Genomic DNA, 20679 nt, shown 5'->3' on the forward strand with positions numbered 1-20679 from the left:
CGCTCCCTAAACTTCCCTCTGCTAAGGAGACTGCTCAGATCATGGTAAACCATGTCTTTAAGCTGCATGGGTTACCCTCCGATGTAGTATCTGATAGAGGTCCGCAGTTCGCCTCATTGTTCTGGAAGGAATTTTGCCGCCTTATAGGGGCCACCGCCAGCCTTTCGTCGGGCTATCACCCCCAGACTAATGGGCAGGCCGAACGGGCGAATCAAAGCATTGCTCGCATTCTCCGTAGTCTGGCTTCTCGCAATCCCGCATCGTGGTCTGAACAGCTCCCTTGGGCTGAGTACGCTTATAACTCGCATCCGTCTTCCGCCACGGGCCTTTCGCCTTTCCACGGTTGCCTTGGCTACCAGCCTCCTCTGTTCTCCTCACAGGAGGCGGAGTCTAGGTGTCCGTCCGTTCAGGGTTTTATTGCTCGCTGTAGACGCACCTGGAGGAGAGTTAAATCAGCACTTTGTCGTACAAGGAGACGCATGAGAACAGCGGCCAATAAGCGTCGGGTAAGGAGCCCTCGTTACATTCGTGGTCAGAGAGTGTGGCTCTCCACGGCAAATTTGCCTCTCCAATCCGAGTCTCGTAAATTGGCACCCCGTTTCATTGGTCCTTTCCGCATTATCAAGATCATCAATCCTGTCACTGTCCGTCTTCGTCTTTCGTCCGATCTCCGTCGAGTCCACCCTGTTTTTCATGTCTCATGTATTAAGCCGGTCATTCGCCCTCCCTCCCGCCCTTCTTGCCCCCCCGTTCGTGTTGAGGGCGTCCCTGTCTACACAGTCAGGCGAATTTTGGACAGACGCCGACGGGGTCGTGGGTACCAATATTTAGTCGACTGGGAGGGGTATGGTCCTGAGGAGAGAAGTTGGGTTCCCTCCCGAGACGTCTTGGACCCCTCGCTCATCGAGGATTTCCTCCGGTCTCATCGGTCTTCAGACCTGGGAGCGCCAGGAGGCGCTCGTTGAGGGAGGGGTACTGTCATGATCCTGGTTCTTCTCTCTTTCTCTGTCTCCCTCTTGTGGCCGTTTGTTCACTCTCTCTCTCTCTTTCTTGCATTACGCCCTCAGGATCTCATGATCTCATCTCTTTCAGCTGATGCTACTCTTCCTATTATCTGTGCTGGTCGGCACCAGCTGTTTCCATTCTTCCCCTGATTGTTTCTCCTTCTTCTAGCGCTTTCTGTCCCTAGATCCTTGTCGGATTATTCTATGTTGTGGCTTAATACTGACGCCGGAATTATCTCACTCTACTTTGTCCTGTCCTATCCTGTCCTGGTGTGAGCTGTATTCCTACCTGCATATATTACTGTGTGGTTTTGCTCTCTGACTTCAGTGCTGCACTGGAAGCTGTGGTCCTCTGCCTCGCCACCAACCTACTGCTGACCTCACCTCATTCACGGGAGGTTCGGGGTTTCTCTGCCTAGCGAGTCGCCGTCCGTGGCTGCATTCGGGGCTCACCAGAAGTGGGGATTTCTGTTCTCATTTAGTGCCGTGTGGCCGTGACTGTTTTCTACTATTATTCCCCTGAACTTCTAATGATTACTGTTGGTCTGCTTACTATCCATTAAAGACTATCAGTTGACCGCATCCTCGCTGTTGGGTCCTTTTTCCATCCAAACGTTACACTGATGCATTCTCATTTATCTGATAGCAAGTTGACGTCGCTAAATTCAGGTGTAAAACATTTTGAGCTTGTCCACTTTTGACCATTTCCAGAGCTATTTGAAAACACATTCAACCGAACTGCTTTTGTAGTGTAGTTAACAAAAGGCCACCTACGCTTTGCCTACTGACCTAATACATAATCATTGTGGGACGTGCTGAAAGAAAGCGCAACAAAAATGCAGTTTAAACTTTGCTGCATTGTAGCAAAACACATGGATTATGAAATTGCAGCTGCTTTCTTTATCCTTTTCAGTTGCTTCTTTTCTGATCACACGTAATCCACGTAACATGGGTTTGTTCAGTCAATAGTGTTTGTACAATAAATCCTTGCTGCCTAGAAAGTGTTGTAGAGTGACAAAATAAGAGGGGACTCACAAAGAAATTCAATCAGAAGTGCTCACAGAAGACATGCATTTTAATAGGTGGAAGCAGTACGTCTCGATCGGCTGACCACTTGTGATCGGAGGACTGAAAATATCTTAACACTATAATGGAAACAGGGCTGAAAGGTTCACACCATCCATTCCCAGAAGAGATGAAAAAAATGTTCAAAAAAAGAGAGATTGTTCAATGTTGGCAACCAAAAAATATTGGAACTCACTGACTTCAAACATATGGTTAAAAAAAATTGTGATCAATTTTTGTGATCAACAGAAGAAAGTATGTTATGGCTTTTCATAGACGGTAAAGTGAGTCATATCACAGGGGTACGTTTTTGGCATTTTGATTAAAGATTATGACAGCAAAAAATTGCTAGCTTACGACATGCCCCCAGCACTTTCAATAAAACATAAATTCGTCCACTGTACATTTCTTCAGGCAAGTGTGTTCACGTAGAGGTTTTCGAGGGCTAATGTGAATAAATCTAGATTCAAAATCAAAGAGACGAGATAGTCTATGCATGACCTGATGTTTATTTTCCAAACTGAAGCGATGTGAACACAGAGCGCTTTAATTTCATAACTCTCTTGTAAAGTATGTTTCATTCATAGTGGAAGCCATAGGGCGTTCTCTCCCAGAATCTTCAAAACGGATGTGTAGAAGTAATAATAATAATAATGTTTGCCTTTCAGAAAACTCAAGGTCGCTTTACAATAAAGTACAAATAAACATGACATAGAAATGATACAAATAAACTGAGACGGATAACATAATAACTTGGAAGAACTTTTGGCTTTATAGCCGAAGGGATATCCTGTAAGTCATAGGTAGCAGACTAGGGCTATGTCCAAAGTCGCATATACTGTCTTGCACTTATTTTGAATAAGTATTACTACATAAGACCACTAAAAAAAAGTATCTTCTATATAGTATGACTGTAATCCAGACGTACTACAGAGGGGCTCAGGAGCTGGAGTGGATGTGTGTGTGGCCCAGACACATAATGACTGAGCCATTATGGACAGTGCAACGCTTTCTGGGCAACGCTCTGGAACTTCCCTGTCGAGAAGCAGGCTCAGGGACTTCACTTTCTGGACTCGGGAATTTCCCTCACTGGAACGGACTTGCTTATTTCTCCCACTGGAGTGCACTATGGAATTTAGTAAGTTGTAAGGAACACTATAATGGGGTCCAACATTTAGTTTAAATTAATAAAATTGTTCTTTTTAGTCGTATTTTCGCAGTTTCCCCTATAAGGTCGCAGCAGATCTTTTGCCACTCAGTCAGGCTGAGGGGGGTTGTTCCGGCGGGAAAGTGACGTCAATGCTTTCCCTCTATAATGTGCAAGGCTGGTGGTACTCCAGGAAAGGTTTGAGAACCACTGAACTAAGGGTATTTAACATTCACCGGGAGAAAGAATTTCAAATAAATCATCATTTAGTCCCATCCAAACGCAGGCATTGAGCGTAGAATCGCTCATTATCACCAGATGGGAATACTCCAAAAACTCCTCCACATAACACTCTAGAGGTCGACCGTTTGACAGATGGTGTACAGAAGATTGTCCTCAGCCTGTCTTCTTCTGTCAGACAGATCTATGCACTGAGTCTTTGTAGGTCCCGGATCCTGTCACGGTGGATGGCTGTAATGAAGCGACCGACGAAGGAGATATGCAAAATAGTTCTTTAATCCATGAATCAAAATATTAACTAGAAGAATAACACAGAGGGAGCACAACCACATACACTTTGACATGAAACAGAAACTGAGGGCTTAAATACACATGGCAAATAAAAGAGCTAAAGAGTTAATTAATGAGGAAAAGGTGAATAGGATGAATAAAAAAAAAAAAAACTGGGTAAAAAAAACCAGCATCTGAACATCATGAAAACTAAGATAAGACAGAACGTACCCCTGACAGTGACATCGCAATCATGTTGCATTGTGGTCTAAGGATCTGCCTGAAGTGTACATAGTGGCTGTGTCCGAAATCTTCACTCAAACCACTACTCCCTGCCTCCTATGTAGGGGGTAGGGAGTAGAGCACTATATAGTGAGCTCACCAGCATAATAGAAACACCACTTTCGGACACTACTCGATCATCTCTGGGCGCCGTTGATTACGTCATTGCTGTCGCACTATTTAAACGCATGCGTGCTTACAAACAATTTATACTGTACATGTCTGACAAAATAGTAAAACTACTACATATTATAAGTTAAATGAGACAGAATATAACAAATTTGTATTGTCGCACTGCTCCCCTAACACAGTCTCATCCCAAGACGTCATATAACTGACGTTTTGGGACATCTTTTGACCATACGTCAACATCCGCCTTTTTAGGGTACCCTTAAACGTCGGTTAGATAACTTTATCGGATCCTACCCCAGACCTAAACCTACCCCTAAACCTACCCCGTCACCTAACCGACGTTAAAGGTAACGCGTCAGTTGTATGACGGCCCGGGATCGTCATCTAACCGACGTTTAAGGGTACCCTAAAAAGGCGGATGTTGACGTATGGTCAAAAGACGTCCCAAGGCGTCAGGTATATGACGTCTTGGGATCGTCCGTCCGGCATTTTTGCGATCAGCGCAATGCATGATGGTGTAGGGCTTGGTTTGTGACCATCGGTTGTACACTACTTTTCAAACTGCATTCTGGGATACATACAGTGGACTATTTGGGCATAATAATCATCACTTTGGACAGCACTACAAAATGGCGAGCTCACTATATAGTCCACTATATAGTGAGTAGTGGGAGATTTCGGACACAGCCATTGAGTAGACTCACTCCCTCAGTCAAAATCGAGGGGTCGAGGGTCTGTCCAAATAAACTCCCTCGTCCACTTGATGAAACTGAACACAGCCTTTATTACAGTCGAAACTATAAAATATGTTTTCTGCCTAATTCTGTGATAGCAATTTTTTTTGCATTGTATAAAATCCATGATGACTCAACGCAAAAGTGTTTGAAGAACATAAACAGTCCTAAAATTGTCATATAAGAAATAATATTACAGAATACAAATTAGTGGTTATTGTTCAAAGGTGTATTTGATTTAATTAAAAGCGAGAGATAGGAAAAAAAATCAAACCTGTCAATTAGACAAGGGTAAGGAAACCCTGGCATTACACTTGAAATGTCTTTCCCCATGTCATATCTGCAGACGAAACCCAACAAACACTATCATGTTATCTTGCGTTCTGAGGCGGATACCTGGTGTTTGGGAATGCAATCGTGTGAGACGCTTCTGGGACTGGCAGGTAATTATACGCAGCCACTTTGATGACAAGCTTTGGCTCAGACATTTCAGAGTGACAAAACCAACATTTGATATGCTGTGCAATAAAACTGGTCCCCTGGTTAGTCCAGTTATCCAATCACATCCTCTGTCGAGGAAACCTTTTTGGTAACACTTTACAATACGGGTGCACTAATATGCATTAATTCATGCTTAACTAATACACAGATAATCATGAGTTAATGTATAACTAATGAAGAACTAAACCATTAATTAAAGCATCAGCAACTAATAAAGAGTCTATATGATTAATAGATTAAGTAATACAAGAATTGCTATTAATTCAATGTGTCATTGTGTATTAATTCCTTAATAACATATTTTATTAACTAATAGTGTAAATTAATATGTTAATTACCACAATTAGTCAAAGCTATGCACTTCAACTTCCAGTTGTCTGCTTTAATTAATCATTAGCTAATGATTTGCAAAGGCATCATTATGTTATGACTTTACTTGATGGGGCACATCATTGTTAACTAGTCATTTAGTAATTGTAGTAATTTGCACATGAATTTGCACTAACAATTAAGTAATATTAATTGTTACATATTATCTGTCATATTATCTGGAAGTTGAAATACAAGGCTTTTGCTCATTCTGGTAAATAACATATTAATTAATTAGTTAAAAAATGAGTTATTATGGAATTAATCCACAATTACATATTTAATTAAAAACAATTCATGTATGAACTAATACATTAACCTTACAGACTCTTAATTAGTTCCTAATGTGGTAATCATTAATGAATAGCTTAGATAATCATTACTTACACATAAATTCAGTATTATCTGTGCATTAGTTAAGCATGAATTAATGCTTATTAGTGCACCCTTATTGTAAAGTGTAACCAAGTTTTTTTTTTTTTTTGCGCATCAATAATGAGTAATTTGGCAAATATATTGTAGTTTACAGTATGTCTTCTTATCGGGTAAAAAAAAAAAACCCTCATTTTTTAAATATTATGTGCATCTTGCTTTTTCCATCACACAGTTTTTATGTGATATCACAAACTTTTCATTCAAGGTGGATGTAAAGATAGCTTTACTCCCCTTAGTACTCCAGTAGTGACGCCTGCTATTTGTTGGTTATTTGGTAACTTAACAGAATTTCATTAAGTTTGGAGACAACATGTCACAATGTTTACATTGTACACTAACTGGCTACTGTTTTTATTATTGCTTGACACAAATTTCACGATTTAAATTAATAAGCTTGTGTTTTGATTCCAATCTTGATTCAATATCGATTCATTTGAATAAATATCAGGTAGCTACAGTAGGGAAAAATCTCTCAACTAATGCTGTAAACATTAAAGTCCCCCTGTAGTCAAATTGAATATCTTAGTTAGAACTCATTGTTAATCACCACAATGACATATTTAAACATTTTTTTTCCTGAGAAAAAAATGTCTTAATGCCTTAAAATAGCTTATGTAACTCTAAACCCTTATATTAGCAACGCCTCCACTCACTCACCCCAGCTCAGAGATGCACTCGGTCAACTTTACTGTAGTAACGCTGCACAATGGCAAGTGGAAATACTGGTTTAATTCAGACAGCCATATATGTTTGAACCAAAAACTGATTCAGAAGAAGTGGAAGAGTGAATTATGCAGGCTCGTCTACAAGTCGATGTATCAGAATGGAAATGCGTTTAACGAAGCTCTCTACAACATCGGACACATAACAGTAATTAATATGATTAGCTTTTTGCTGAATGCATTATCAAGCTAATTATGTGATGCTAATATTACACAAACCATGTTCCCGTTCGCCGTATCAGAGTCAAAGAGCGCCTTCTAAAAATCAGCCTTAGGTAATTAACACTTTAAACAGTCAGTGGAGAAAGGCATATTTCATTATTACTTAGGAATTTACATCATGTACATAATTCACCTGCTATATTACTAAATGTACATGGTTTTTCATTCCAACAGAAAAATATACCGGGATAACCTGGCTTCTCTTGAGACTTTTGAGAATGTCTTAAGGAGAAAATACTTAATAGTGTTGACTTATGAATTTGCTCATGGTTTGTCTTAAAGCATATTAAAAACACAACTTGATTTTCACCACAGGGGTCTTTAATATGCTTTTTTTATAATAATAGCGTTATAATATGTTAAAATGATAGGCTATAAAATAATGATAAAATGTGATATAATAAATACGTAATAATACAGCATAGTACTGTTTTCTAGATAACAAACATCCTAACTTAAAATGGCTTTTCTGAGGTAAATGTAACATGTACTGTATTATTGACCTGAATAGGACTCTGATGAAGATGTAACTTTACATCGAAACGTTAGTCACTGTTATACCTCAAATAAATGTATTACTAAGAAGATTTATGTGTTGCACCGGCGATTCTCCTTTTCTTGACCTCTTTCCACGGTTGAAACCCTGATTGAGAGATTACATGAGATATGATACGTCTTTAAAGGGTTAGTTCGGTATTTTACACTTAAAGCCCTGTTTTAAGATAGCTTCTGATTAAATAGAACGGTTAAGATTGAAATTTGGATAAATGCTGCTGTCCCGACAATTTTCGGTTTCTGTGTTACCCTACCTACACAATGGTTGTCTATGTGCACTATGTGCATGTGCATCTTTCAACATACCTTCTGATGTTCATTTGTGTTAATTCACTATTAACAAATAGTAAAGAGGAAGAGATGATCGGTTCACGTTTGACTGACAAAAGCAGTTTTTAATTTTTTGAATTTCACAATAAAATTGGCAGAATTTGAAAGCTGAGACTCTGTTTCATTTAAAAATAACGTGTTCTGTCTGGTCTCGTCTGGTCCGTCAGTGTCAGTGTCAGTGTCCTCTTTGTTTCGATTTTTCACTGTGTGAAAATGGATGTGGCATCTGAGTTTCATTTGCGTCCGCCACATTTTAACACACATTTTTAAAAATATATATTTTTTAATGATTATTATACTGTTTATTATTGTTTTTAATAATACGTTTTTATATATATACATATTTTTAACCAGTTAGTCAAAATGTATTTCTGACTCAGCCAATAGCTTAAAAGTAGCTAGCTTAAAAGACATTTAAAAAATAAAAGCAGTACCAGCCATAGACTGTAAAAGAATGGTACCGGCAGCAGTGGCAGCTGAGGCTGAGATGCCTGGAGCGGAGAGGCGCAGACGGTCGAGCTCCCCCTGCAGGCGTCGTATCAGATCATCTTTAGCGTCCAGTTCAAGCTCCAGCTCGTCGATAAGAGCATCTCTTTGCCGTAACTCCTCAATCTTCAACTGAAGTGCGAACTGAAGATCTCTGAGAGTGCCCATGAGCCCTACATATATATAAGGGGATAGACTGGGACTGGAGCCTACGTGTGGAGCGAAATAACTGAACAATCCAAATAAATTAATGGAAGACAAAACACAAGTTGCTCTGCTATATTTTAAGTCTTTAAAGCTCGACGACTTTGATTACAAGGTGCAAGCAGCGCTAGATAAGAAGCCATAAGAAGCTACAACAAAACCAAATTTCGCCTATTTTTAATTTGTTTAAATATAGTATAGCAAAAGAAGAAGACATTACCTGAATAATACGATCGAGGAACATGGGAATTACAAACACGGCGAAGGCGGTTTTCCCTCAGACTGGTCAGCTTGTGGAATGGGCTACTTGAGAAATCCAGAGTGTGAATGTTTGAATCATGTCTTCACAGCACTCGCGGTGATATGAGTGCGAGTGTGAGTGTGTGTGTATGTGTAAGGGAGATAGAGAGGGAGGGGAGGGAGGGAGGGGGGGGGGGGTGTAGGAGGGTTCATTCTAATAATTAGCCTACATTCACGGATAATTAAATACCATGACCACGGTGTTTAGGCTAGATGACTTGCATTTGATGACACAAAATACACGGTTTTCATTGCATTCAACCTTGCATTAAAGTCCCCATGAAATCATTTTTTTTTTTTTTTTTTTTTTTTGCTTTTAGGCTATGACTAGCCTATGTTAAGCACTGTTATCTCTCTAAGCTGGTGTGCTCCAAAACAATAACAAAATTCGCATTTAGATTATATACATTCAAAACTTATTTCTGCCAGTATGGATCAATGATTTTGATGACATCACTCTGCACTTCAGGTTCTCATCAGATTTTCTATCCAATCAAATGCTCATGGAGTCTGAAGCGCCAAATAGACGCTAAAGCTGCAACTAAAATCCATCACTTGTTCACTCAATTGCGATTTTTGCACAATGAATGGCACAGAGTGCACTATATAGGGGATAGGGAAAGATTCAGACGGTGTAAATATTTTTGGAGCGAATGAAATCTGGTTTCACGTTAGATGATAGAGCGGATCATAATATGCACGAGTCGCCGCAGACCACAAAACATATATAGGACTCATTTGAACTCTGCACAAAGTGCTATATTGTAAAAGACATACGGAGGAGGTTATGAGGAGAAATGGTTTGAGCTCAATGGCTCTGGTCGAGCTGTGATCTAAACGAAATGCTATTGGCTATTTTACAAAAGGGGAGGAGCTGTTTGATATGTCCCATCCTGTCTTCCTTTTTTAGGAAATTACAAGAACACATTAAATAATGCTGTGCTTTTCAAGGCACTAGTCCTTTAAAGATGATTTATCAATGCTGAAAACATGTGGCATGATGTAGCTATAAACAGATTAGGTCAATGAAATAATTTGCAGAATAGGCATTTGGCTTGATAGTTTTACACTCACCTGGATTATTAGGAACACAATACTAATACTGTGTTTGACCCCCTTTCGCCTTCAGAATTGTCTTAATATTTTTCAAAGATGGCTTCTTCCTGTATTCGTGAAGTTGACTGTATAAAACATCTTCTTATTAAACTGTATGGACACTGACAAAGTTCTCAATGCTTCGGTTTGGAGTTCAGGAGATTGTCTTGACCAGGACCACACCCCTAAATGCATTGAAGCAACTGCCATGTGATTGGTTGATGATTAGATAAGCATTAATGAGAAATTGAACAGGTGTTCCTAATAATCCTTTAGGTGAGTGTAAACAAATGTTTTCTCCTAATAAAAACTGCTGAAACTTTTCTATTTAAACTTGACCATGATCTTCACTTTATAATTAATTGGCTTTATGCACAGCTGCACTACTTCCTGAACTTTAGCCAGCTCCTTGTTTCCTGTCTTCCATTATTGGACAAACTTGATTAATTCAGGTGTGCCTGATTATTGTTGTTGTGACTACTGAAGTCAGACACACCTGGATTAATCAGTTTGTCCAATAATGGGACAGGAAACAAGGAACTGGCTGAAGTGCAGGAAGTAGCAGCTGTGCATAAAGCCAATTAGCCTACATTATTCACATTAATTATGAACCTTATGGGAGGTGCGAACATAAATTTTGAACGAAGAAATTGTAAGGCGGGACTTGATTTTGTCAACGCCTCTGGTGGTCTATGGCGAATTTAATCTAATTGGATGGTTGTGGTTTGCTATTGGTCGATCTCATGTGTGACAGGTTGCTCCGCCCTCACGCCAGTTTTTAGGTCACCAGAGAAGAAATGTTGTTGCAAGAATTTTGCAAGGAATTTATTTTGATTAAAGATTATGAGGCACATGAATTGAAAACAATAAAAAGATGTGCACGAATAAATAATTTATAATGAATAATGCAGTATTAAAAAAAGAAAAGGGTCGATTTTTATTTCATGTTGACTACTGCAAGTCATCTGATTCAAACCATCAGAGCGCCATTTTCACCCAGCAACAGAAAAAGCCAATATATGATTTGTTAAAAAAAAAATTGAGGGCGGGGTTTAATATGGTGACCCGTATGTTTTCCCCTTCCGTGTTTCCCTTTATTGTGTTGTTTAGTCAGAGAGAGCAAAAGACAAGACGTGAACTCGACCAAGGCCATAACTTTGAAAAGAATTATAGAAAACTGAGACATTACTGCTGTGAAAATCATGTGGTTTAAACTCGCTGTGGTCGCTCTAGTGTTTCTGAGCGCCAGTTGCTCTGCCAAAAAAAGTAAGTATAAAACGCTTCTGTTTTTTGACAAAGGTTTTCTGCCAATCTTCTTATGCTATTATTAATGTTTTCTGTTTTAATGCTTTGTACGGAATATATATATATATATATATATATATATATATATATATATATATATATATATATCAAATGTATTGAATCCTTCAGTAGTTTTAAGGATGATTATGTTTTCCGACTTTAGGCCATGACGCACTTTCAGGTAACGCGAGGAATGCGGAGGTTAAAATCCTTTAAAATTTATATTATCAAACATATTTATTTTGTAACTATACATAGCCTAGGATGTGGAAATCCGTCGAAAATGTTATTCAAACATGCCTAACATGCGACATGCGTGTTTGTCTAAAACCCCCAGAACATTTTACTTTCACTTTCACTTACGGAGGGGAAAACCATGCGATTTAGATAAACCCGTTTGACTGGATATTATTTGCTGGTAGTTATCAAGTTTCTTTCAAGGGACTCATGATAACATGTTATTTAATCAATTATTTTATTGTTAAATTATAATAATTAATTTATACATTTTATTGTTTGTAAAATTACTGCCAATAACGAAATATTATAGAAAGTAGAATTCTTAAGTAGAATCATGCATAACACATTTCCAAACGCAATACTGCACTATATTAGTGTAAACAGGCCTATTCAGATTTTAAAATAACAATGTTTCCTTTTGTGTTGTCTCTAGCTGACCCAACTGTGCAAGTGTATAGCCGTCACCCTGGGGAGTACGGCAAAGAAAACGTGCTGATCTGCTATGTGAGTGGCTTTCACCCCCCTGACATCTCCATTAAGCTCCTCAAGAACGGGGTGGAGATCCCAAACAGCAAACAGACCGACCTGGCCTTTGAAGCGGGCTGGAAGTTCCACCTGACCAGATACGTTGAATTCAATCCCAAGTCCGGAGAGCATTACACCTGCAGTGTCAGTCACATGGGGGCAGAGCCAAAGTTATTCTCGTGGGGTGAGAACAGATCTCAAGTTTTAACTGGTCACTGCTTTGTTCTTGATTTTCTATTTATGTTTCTCTGACTTCCAGAAAGTGCCTGATGTTGATATTTAGGATCTGTTTGGGTTTTTCTCACTTTCTTAGACGTCTGTTCACTGGATCTTAGAGTTTAATTCCTCTCCTTCATGTTTATTATGGCATAACTTCAGTGGTTCTAAACTGATTTAGTTTCAGGACAAAAGAAAAAAAATCTATCTATCTATCTATCTATCTATCTATCTATCTATCTATCTATCTATCTATCTATCTATCTATCTATCTATCTATCTATCTATCTATCTATCTATCTATACAGTTACTGTTTATCTATCTATCTATCTATCTATCTATCTATCTATCTATCTATCTATCGATTGACTGTCTGTCTGTTTATCTATATCTATCTATCTATCTATCTATCTATCTATCTATCTATCTATCTATCTATATATCTATCTATCTATCTATCTATCTATCTATCTATCTATCTATCTATCTATCTATCATTTTTCGCTTTTTCATGCTCAAGTGAACAGCCAATAATTCACTGCAGAGAAAAACATTGTGATCATTAATTAAAAAATTTAATTAATGTTTGTTTTTCTCTCTTGTAGAGCCTGACATGTGAACATGCAACAGTAAGTTCTGGTCATATTATTATTAGTTTTGAAAAAAAAAATGGCTTGAATGTTGGATAGTAGTAATTGTTGTTTTGTAATTTAATGCATACTATATGTAATGTACAGCATATCCTGTAAAAAAATTGTTTGGTTTATGTATTTCAGTTACTTTCAGTTACTGTGTTAAAAAATATACAGTATTGTAAGCAGGATCATTTATCATGAACTGTATTCTTTTTTTTTCACAGATTCCAGAAAACAACAGTTCTTCCTCACTCCCATTTTCTCCAAAATGTACACTTGTGCATTTGCATCTGCTTTGAATTCATCATGTAATTTCGGGGTATCCAATCCTGCTCCAGCTTCAATCTCACTCCTGCCTGGGAGTTTCTATCCTCCTGAATCAGATTGGCCTTGATCAGATGGAATAGAGTTGGAGCTAAACTCTGCTGGATAGTTTCCCTCCAGAAGCAGGAATTGGACACCCCTCATGTACTTGCTCAACTTCTTTGTTTAGGACAGAGGTGTCTGATCCTGTTTTTGGAAGGTCAGCGTCCAGCAGAGTTGATCTCCTCTAATTAAACTCCCCTGAACCAGATTGGACACCCCTGCTGTACGATATGCTGCCTGTGCTGATTAGATTCAATGGCAATATGTTTTTAAGAGGATGCAGAGAAATTTATCGGTAACACTTTATTTTACAGTGTCATTGTTACATATGTTACATGTACTTACCATAGCAATAACAGTAAATAATACATAATTACACTCAGCCAAACCCTAATCCTCCCTAACCCTATATTAAGTACATGTAGTTCATTAATATTACTCAGTACTTAAATATATAATTACACTGTAACAATGACACCTTAAAATAAAGTCTAACCGAAATGTCTAACTTCCTAATTTCTTTTGATGTATGACATTGATTTTTTTTTTGGATTGATTTTTTTCTTTCATTTTTTTTCTTTGAGCTGAGACGTTAAACCGAGGTCCTGACTCTCTGTGGTCATTAAAAATCCCAGGATGTCCTGTCGAAAAAGAGTAGGGGTGTAACCCCGGGATCCTGGCCAAATTTGCCTCTGTCCATCATGGCCTCCTAATCATCCCTATATATACCGATTGGCTTCATCACTGTCTCCTCTCCACCAGTAAGCTGGTGTGTGGGCGTTTTGGCGCATTATGGCTGCCGTCACATATATAAATGCTATGAATTATCATTATAATTATTATTATTTAGTAGGGTGACTGATATATGTGAATAACATTCATATACCTGTATTGCACTCTTATTTCCTGTAATCACTGGGTGTGATATAGCTTGCCTTGATTTAGTATTCGTGTGCACTTGTACAACTAAATTACTTTTGTTTGAAATGTAATTAATTTGAAGATTCAGGAGAAGTGACTTTTACTTTCTCAGTTTTACTGGCATAATTCTTGCAATCTGGTTCAAACATGTTTATAATGTTTCAACAGCCTTTAGCTTCCAGAATGCATTTTTATTTTTTGTAATTTACCATAAATCAAAGACGTTCATGGCAAAATCATGAACGATTAAAAATTAAAAGTTGGGTTAAAAATTAGACTAAAAATGAAAAAGCCTTAGAAATGGAAGCTTACTTTCTATCCATAATGTATGGACATTTGACTGTATAATTCATATTGTGTTATTCAGATAAATAAAATATTTTTCTCCTCCTTAAGTATGTGTGTTTTTATGTAACAAATTAAAAAAAAATGAAAGGTTTAGTTATGATCTTGTGGTCTGGGTTACACTTTTTGGTAACAGTTTATTTTAGTGTTCTTGTTACACACATTACATGTAATTACTCCGTAGTAATAACTATAAATTATGCATAATTGCATGCAGCTAACCGTAAACTAATATAGTAAGTAGCCTACATGTAGATATGACTTCGTAATTTAATTTATACTCCCAGTTCGTTCTCATTAAACATAGATGATGTCTACTGTGCCTACTTTACGGAGTAGTTCACTTTAAAAAAAACTTTTGCTGATAATTTACTCACCCCCATGTCATGCAAGATGTCCATGTCATTCTTTCTTCAGTCGAAAAGAAATGAAGGTTTTTGATGAAAACATTCCAGGATTTTTCTCCATATAATGGACTTCATTGGGAACCAAACGGTTCAAGGTCCAAAAGACAGTTTCAGTGCAGCTTCAAAGGGCTTTAAACGATTCCAGACAATGAATTAGGGTCTTATTCAAGTGAAACAAATCTTTTTTTCACGTCATTTGGTTGATTCAACGAACGAAATACATGAATTGACTCGGAAAAAGATTAGTTCATTTTGATGAATGAGTTCAAACAGTCACGAACGTGCATCACAGAACAGAGAAAGGCGACCATTTGAGCTTATAAAAATTAAACTTCGTTATTTAAAAAAAATAAATAGTGATCGTTTTGCTTGATAAGACCCTTATTCATCGTCTGGAATAGTTTAAAGCCCTCCAAGGTCTTTTGGACCTTGAACCGATTGGTTCCCATTGAAGTCCATTAGCCTATATGGAGAATGTTTTCCATCAAAAACCTTAATTTTTTTCGACTGAAGAAAGAAAGACATGGACTTCTTGGATGACATGAGGGTGAGTAAATTATGAGCAAAAGTTTTTTTTAAAGTGAACTCCCACTCAGAAGGTCTCCAGTCCTGTTTGGTGATGTTTGGTGATGCAGCCAACATTTATGAGAGCCTCATAGATTCATTTTCTGTATTTTAGGAAAGGCAAACATCACATATTCATTTTTATTGAACATATTAAATGTGAGTTTTAGTTGTAAATGTATCTATATAATAATAGTTTTGCTGTTTGTCAAGTCACTAAAAAAAAAGCACGTTCTTGAGTTGGGTGAGGCGCACTCACCGCGCATGCGCAGTTGCAGTGTCATTGACGTCATGTCCGTGGGAAACGTCGGCTGCTAGTCCACGAATGTCCAGCGAGATAATTATCTCTTCTTTGTTTTGTATTTAATTTTTATAAATGTAAAGATGATTCTTACTGTAAAACCTCTTCAAGGAAAAGAGTGTAATGTTCAGGTAGGCTTGTGAGTCGTCTGGGGTTTTGAAGTAGGTTAGTAATGTGGCTGTGTTAGCTGCTTTAGCATAGCGCTGTGCTGCAGCTTTCCATTCATCTTTATGTTGTATATGTAATGCTAACATGTGCTAGCCAGTGATCTATAGTTTATGATGCAGCCAATAATTTATGCTGTAGCTCATTAGAAGCGATTTACACTCTCTAGACGCGGTTATTTTGTCCTCGACACAATAGTCAGTGTCTCCAAACCTATTGAGCTCCCTACCTAGATGGCATATGCAATGTTGAACGTGTTTGTGATTCACAGAAATAATAGATCAATAAATTCTGAGTCACGGTCAGTGGCATTAAACTAGTTGGATCATGCAAACGAGTTGTCAGTTAATTGATTAGATATGCCCATTTACTAGTTACTGTATTAGTACCTTATTGGTGTTTTTGTTTGTTTTGTAACAGTGTTATTTTAGCATTAAAGAGGAAATGTTTTATACATTTTCAATTAAATTTTTGCATATTTATATATCTTAGTTCCAGTTCTATTTTTAAGCAGGCAAGGTAAACTAAATCAAACTGTGAAATACTGCCTCAGTAACTAGTTAAAATTAATTTAATGTTTTGGTAAAATATTTTACGTCAGTTAAATAGTTAGTTCACCCCCAAAACTAACGAGGTTCAATTCTCGCACGTTTGAGCTTCTGCAAGAACCAATGAGATATGATCTCGTGAGGCAAGCAATTGCTGTTTTGCTCGCTGATTAATGTTTAAATGAGAATTAAAAACCTAGCCTAAATTAACTGAAAATTCAGAATTGTCCTTTTTTGTGTGAAATAACCCTTTAACTTTTATAAGTAACATGTTTCAGTTAAGTGTTTTTTTTTTTCGACTTACTTCGGAATGAAACAGAAAGTCAATAGTTTTTTCTTCCCTGTTGTGACGTGTATCCGAGTGAAACGGCTTCTCGAACAAGAACAAATGTAGGGCGGGACTTGGTTGTAGTTTGCTATTGGTGGATATCATGTGAGTGACAGGTTAGAAAATGCCACATGATTTTTTTTTTTTTTTTTAATAATGATGTGCCTACACAGACCTAATTTATAATGAATACTGCAATATTTCTTTAAAAAAAAAAAAACTTGAAATAACCCCACTTAGACTTCTACACAGAAAGTAATCGGTTCAGTTATACAAATACAGGTCATGTGTATAAATATGATCTCTGCCAGTGAATATAAAAACAAGGCTTTTGTCAGCAGATGTGTTCTTTTGATGCACAGGTGACAGAAAATGAAAAGGTATCGACGGTAAAAGAGTTGGTATCAAAGCGTTTAAACATCCCTCCAAGTCAGCAGAGACTGCTGTATAAAGGAAAAGCACTTGCAGGTAAAAGCTTGATCAGTAAACACACATTGATTATTTAAGGTAACACTATAACACTCTTCATATTTGGATTTTCCTCCGGTCATGGTCAGTGTGTGTGCGCGGTGTGTTGACGGTTGTTTTGGTGTTTCCAGATGAACACAGGTTGAGTGATTACTCGATTGGCCCGGAGGCTAAGCTGAATCTGGTGGTGCGTCCCGCGGGAGAGAGGAGCAGTGGCGCGGGGGGGACCAGCGGCTGGAGTAATGACAGAGCGGGCAGTGGCGTATGGCAGTCACTGTCAACTGTCCTGGCCAAACACTTCAGCCCTGCCGATGCTGCAAAAGTGCAGGAGCAACTTATTAAGGTACATACAGACACAAATATGATCTATCTTTCTTTTTCTTTTCATTACCTTTTGTTGTTGTCATTTTAATGTCTTTTGTGGTGAAGTTTATTTAGATTTATTTTTCACTTTTCGACCCCAAGGACCTTAAAGGCTCATTGAAATCATTTTTTTTTTAGCTTTTAGTATTTAAAGTTATGAATAAGCTGGTGTTTTCCAAAACAATTATAAAATTCGCATTTAGGAGATATAAGCGTTCAAAACTTAGTCTCTCACTTCTGCTAAATTGGATCACAGATGTTTATGACATCACCACGGACTTCAGCTTCTCGTCACATCCATCAAATGCTCTCTAGAATCTGAAGCTCCGCCCCCTATGCTATAAACACCACATTGACACACGTCACAGAGCAATATGGGTTGGAGTGTGTGTTCGGTTGCTCAAACGCTCAAGTTTTAATCCGTTTTCCAACTGTACGTCGGTTAAGAATGAAATCGCTAGAAATTTTTCACACCTCTATTATTGAATTAAACGCATCATCAGCGCTCGGATTCCCTTGCATGGTGCTGTCAAGCATGACTCGCAGTTTGTGAGGTAAACTAAACGCTATTGGCTATTTGAGGAGGGGGAGGAGCCATTCAATATGACCCGCTTTGTTTTATTGTTTTAGTGGAAATGACGTCAATGCATCATACAAAGCTGCGTGTTTCAATGCACTTCAGTGGGCCTTAAAGAGGACCTTATACAGTGTGTCCTTTTTCAAAGTTGTGATTTTGTTTTTGGGCTCTATACTACTTGTATTCAAAAAAACACATTATTTTTGTGCACGTTTGCTTTTATATATTTAGAATAATGGAATTATTCTATTTATTTCAATGGAATCAGTGTTATTTTAGTGTTAGTGTTATTTTATTTATATGCTATATGTTATGAAATGTTATTTTTATGTTTTAATTTTTTTTAGTTTATTTTATGTGCTTTTATTTATATTTTTACTACTTTAACTTTCAGTTGCAAACGCAATTTCTAATTTTCAAGTTGTAATATTTACATTTATTTTAGCTTTGTCAGTCAATGAATTAATAGTTTTAGTTGACAATAACAACACTGCTCAGCCCGTAGAAAGCAGAATTACGTAATAATATTGCATTTGTTGAATGTGTAAGAAATGAGCATCATAAATGTTTTATAAAATCATTGGCCATGATGAGAGTAGTACAACATTTGAGTGTTTGATTTGGCCAGGAATTAAGGAAGTGATGACGTCACTTTGTAGGACAACTCAGAAGTTAGCGGCGCGTGGGTTCCCTCGATCGAAAAGCTATGCATTTTTCCCATAGACTTTTGGAAAATCGCAAAAAATAAGATCTGTATTCAACAAAGAGCTGTGACCCATACATGTATTGGCTATCAAGAAAATCTTTACAAGTTAATCCAAAATTTATACATTTTGAAGCCTACATAAAGTATAAAAAAACAAGCAGGTTATAACTGGTGTGTTTTGTCAGAGATCAAAACGTGAAAATATTTAGAGGCTTTGTTCACCACAGACCTTATTTCAGGCGATTTAGCAAAAACCCATTCAAAACACCCATAGACTTTAGAGCAAGGGAAGTGCTAAAATGCTAACTCACTTCCGCATTTTGGCCTACAGAGTGACGTCATAACTTTGGCACTCTATTGACAGATCTTGTTTTCCCCTCAGGATTATGAGCGCTCCCTCAGACAGCTCAGTCTGGATGACATCGAGCGTCTGGCCAGCCGCCTGCTCCACCCCGAGACAGAGGCCATGGATACCTCATATATGGACTAAAACACACTAGACTGACAGAGAAACTCCAGCTCCATTGAACTCCTCCTACCACATACATGGTTTGAGAAGTCCAGCCCAGGGAGTAGGATGTACTTCATATGGACTTCTATGGAGGAAAATAAAAGTCAGACGTCCCCCTCACATCAGACTGGGCTTCTGATGTTCAAGAGGCCACGATGCTTACCGTCGCTTTCCCATCAGAGGAAACCGGTGGTGCTTTTACTGCAACTTTGTAAATATTGTGTGCAAATGTTTAAACGATGATAATAAAAGGTGTTCTCGATCAGCTTGATCACTTTCTTGCTTTAAAAAAAAGAAAGAAAGAAAATCGAGTGGAATTGACAGACAGCTTGTTTGTAAATGCATCTTTATTTATGTTTTTTTTTTTGGTTTTGAAGTCATTCTAACATTTGGCCAAAGTTAAAAACAAAAAGATTTTTTTTTCTTTATGCATTTTGGCATATAAACTGGAGGAGCTCTTGGGTTGAGTTGAGTATGGATATATATTATTGAACACAAGCTTAATTAACATGGAAATGTCCAAAGGCAAATCAAAACACATCATGACATCGTAACTCTTCATGAACGCTCATTACAACAGCTCTACACGTGCAAAAGATGACGTTTTGTAAACCATTCTAACTGGCGTGGTTGGTAACATTCTTAAAAAATCTGCTACAAAGACAGAAAGTGTCTAGTACTTACAATCCAACCAAGACTAATATAATCTGATGTGATGTCGAAGTTAACTTACCAAATGTCAGGACACATTACCCAAGTTAATACCCCGTCCGTCACCAAATCCTGATTCACCCTTAATTCATGACATATATTACATAGGAGATATCTAGAGAGAAATTTGCATAGATTTTTTTTCTCTCCAAACAAATCGCAATGGTTGCCAAGTAGATTTTAAGGGGGTGTTTTCGTTACGATGATGTACTGAAAAACTGCATTTTCCACTTACAGACGACACCAAAACGTTTAAAACGCTTGTATTCTGCTGCCAGGCCAGTGGTTGGCGACGTCACTTTGTAAAGTAACACTACGCGCTAATAGACTGAACACGTAATACACATGCGCACGAAGTCACGTTTTTGTTGTTTGCATTTACA

The 20679-nt window shown here is 37.8% G+C and overlaps 3 protein-coding genes across 3 annotated transcripts in view; 2 read left to right on the top strand and 1 right to left on the bottom strand.

Moving 5' to 3' along the window:
* Positions 1-9088, bottom strand: part of prkg1l (protein kinase cGMP-dependent 1, like) — a 46595-nt gene extending 37507 nt beyond the window's left edge. The window contains exons 1-2 of the mRNA XM_039674524.2: positions 8919-9088; positions 8470-8667 (exon numbers count right to left, since the gene is read on the bottom strand). Coding sequence (XP_039530458.2) covers positions 8470-8662 — 193 coding nt within the window. The 5' untranslated portion in view covers positions 8663-8667; positions 8919-9088. The remainder of the gene's footprint in view (positions 1-8469; positions 8668-8918) is intronic.
* A 2055-nt stretch (positions 9089-11143) lies between these two features.
* On the top strand, positions 11144-13889 carry b2ml (beta-2-microglobulin, like). The gene is made up of 4 exons (XM_039674797.2): positions 11144-11359; positions 12072-12347; positions 12986-13009; positions 13240-13889. Exons 1-3 carry the CDS (start codon positions 11296-11298, stop codon positions 12997-12999), a joined length of 354 nt encoding a protein of 117 aa, XP_039530731.1. The 5' UTR covers positions 11144-11295; the 3' UTR covers positions 13000-13009; positions 13240-13889.
* A 1999-nt stretch (positions 13890-15888) lies between these two features.
* ubl4a (ubiquitin like 4A) lies at positions 15889-19850 on the top strand. The gene is made up of 4 exons (XM_039674525.2): positions 15889-16050; positions 17323-17428; positions 17560-17771; positions 19457-19850. The coding sequence occupies exons 1-4, from the start codon at positions 16003-16005 to the stop codon at positions 19562-19564; spliced, it is 474 nt and encodes a 157-aa protein (XP_039530459.1). The 5' UTR covers positions 15889-16002; the 3' UTR covers positions 19565-19850.
* The last annotated feature ends 829 nt before the right edge of the window (positions 19851-20679 follow it).

The sequence above is a fragment of the Pimephales promelas genome, chromosome 14 (assembly GCF_988280905.1).
Source record: "Pimephales promelas chromosome 14, fPimPro1.hap1.1, whole genome shotgun sequence".
NCBI lineage: Eukaryota > Metazoa > Chordata > Actinopteri > Cypriniformes > Leuciscidae > Pimephales > Pimephales promelas.

Bases quoted from the DNA above. Each gene is read 5' to 3' on its own strand.
- b2ml (XM_039674797.2), top strand. From the start codon at position 11,296: ATGTGGTTTAAACTCGCTGTGGTCGCTCTAGTGTTTCTGAGCGCCAGT. The intron at 11,360-12,071 runs GTAAGTATAAAA...TGTTGTCTCTAG, and splicing joins CAGTTGCTCTGCCAAAAAAA to CTGACCCAACTGTGCAAGTG.
- ubl4a (XM_039674525.2), top strand. From the start codon at position 16,003: ATGATTCTTACTGTAAAACCTCTTCAAGGAAAAGAGTGTAATGTTCAG. The intron at 16,051-17,322 runs GTAGGCTTGTGA...TTTGATGCACAG, and splicing joins GAAAAGAGTGTAATGTTCAG to GTGACAGAAAATGAAAAGGT. The intron at 17,772-19,456 runs GTACATACAGAC...TTTTCCCCTCAG, and splicing joins TGCAGGAGCAACTTATTAAG to GATTATGAGCGCTCCCTCAG.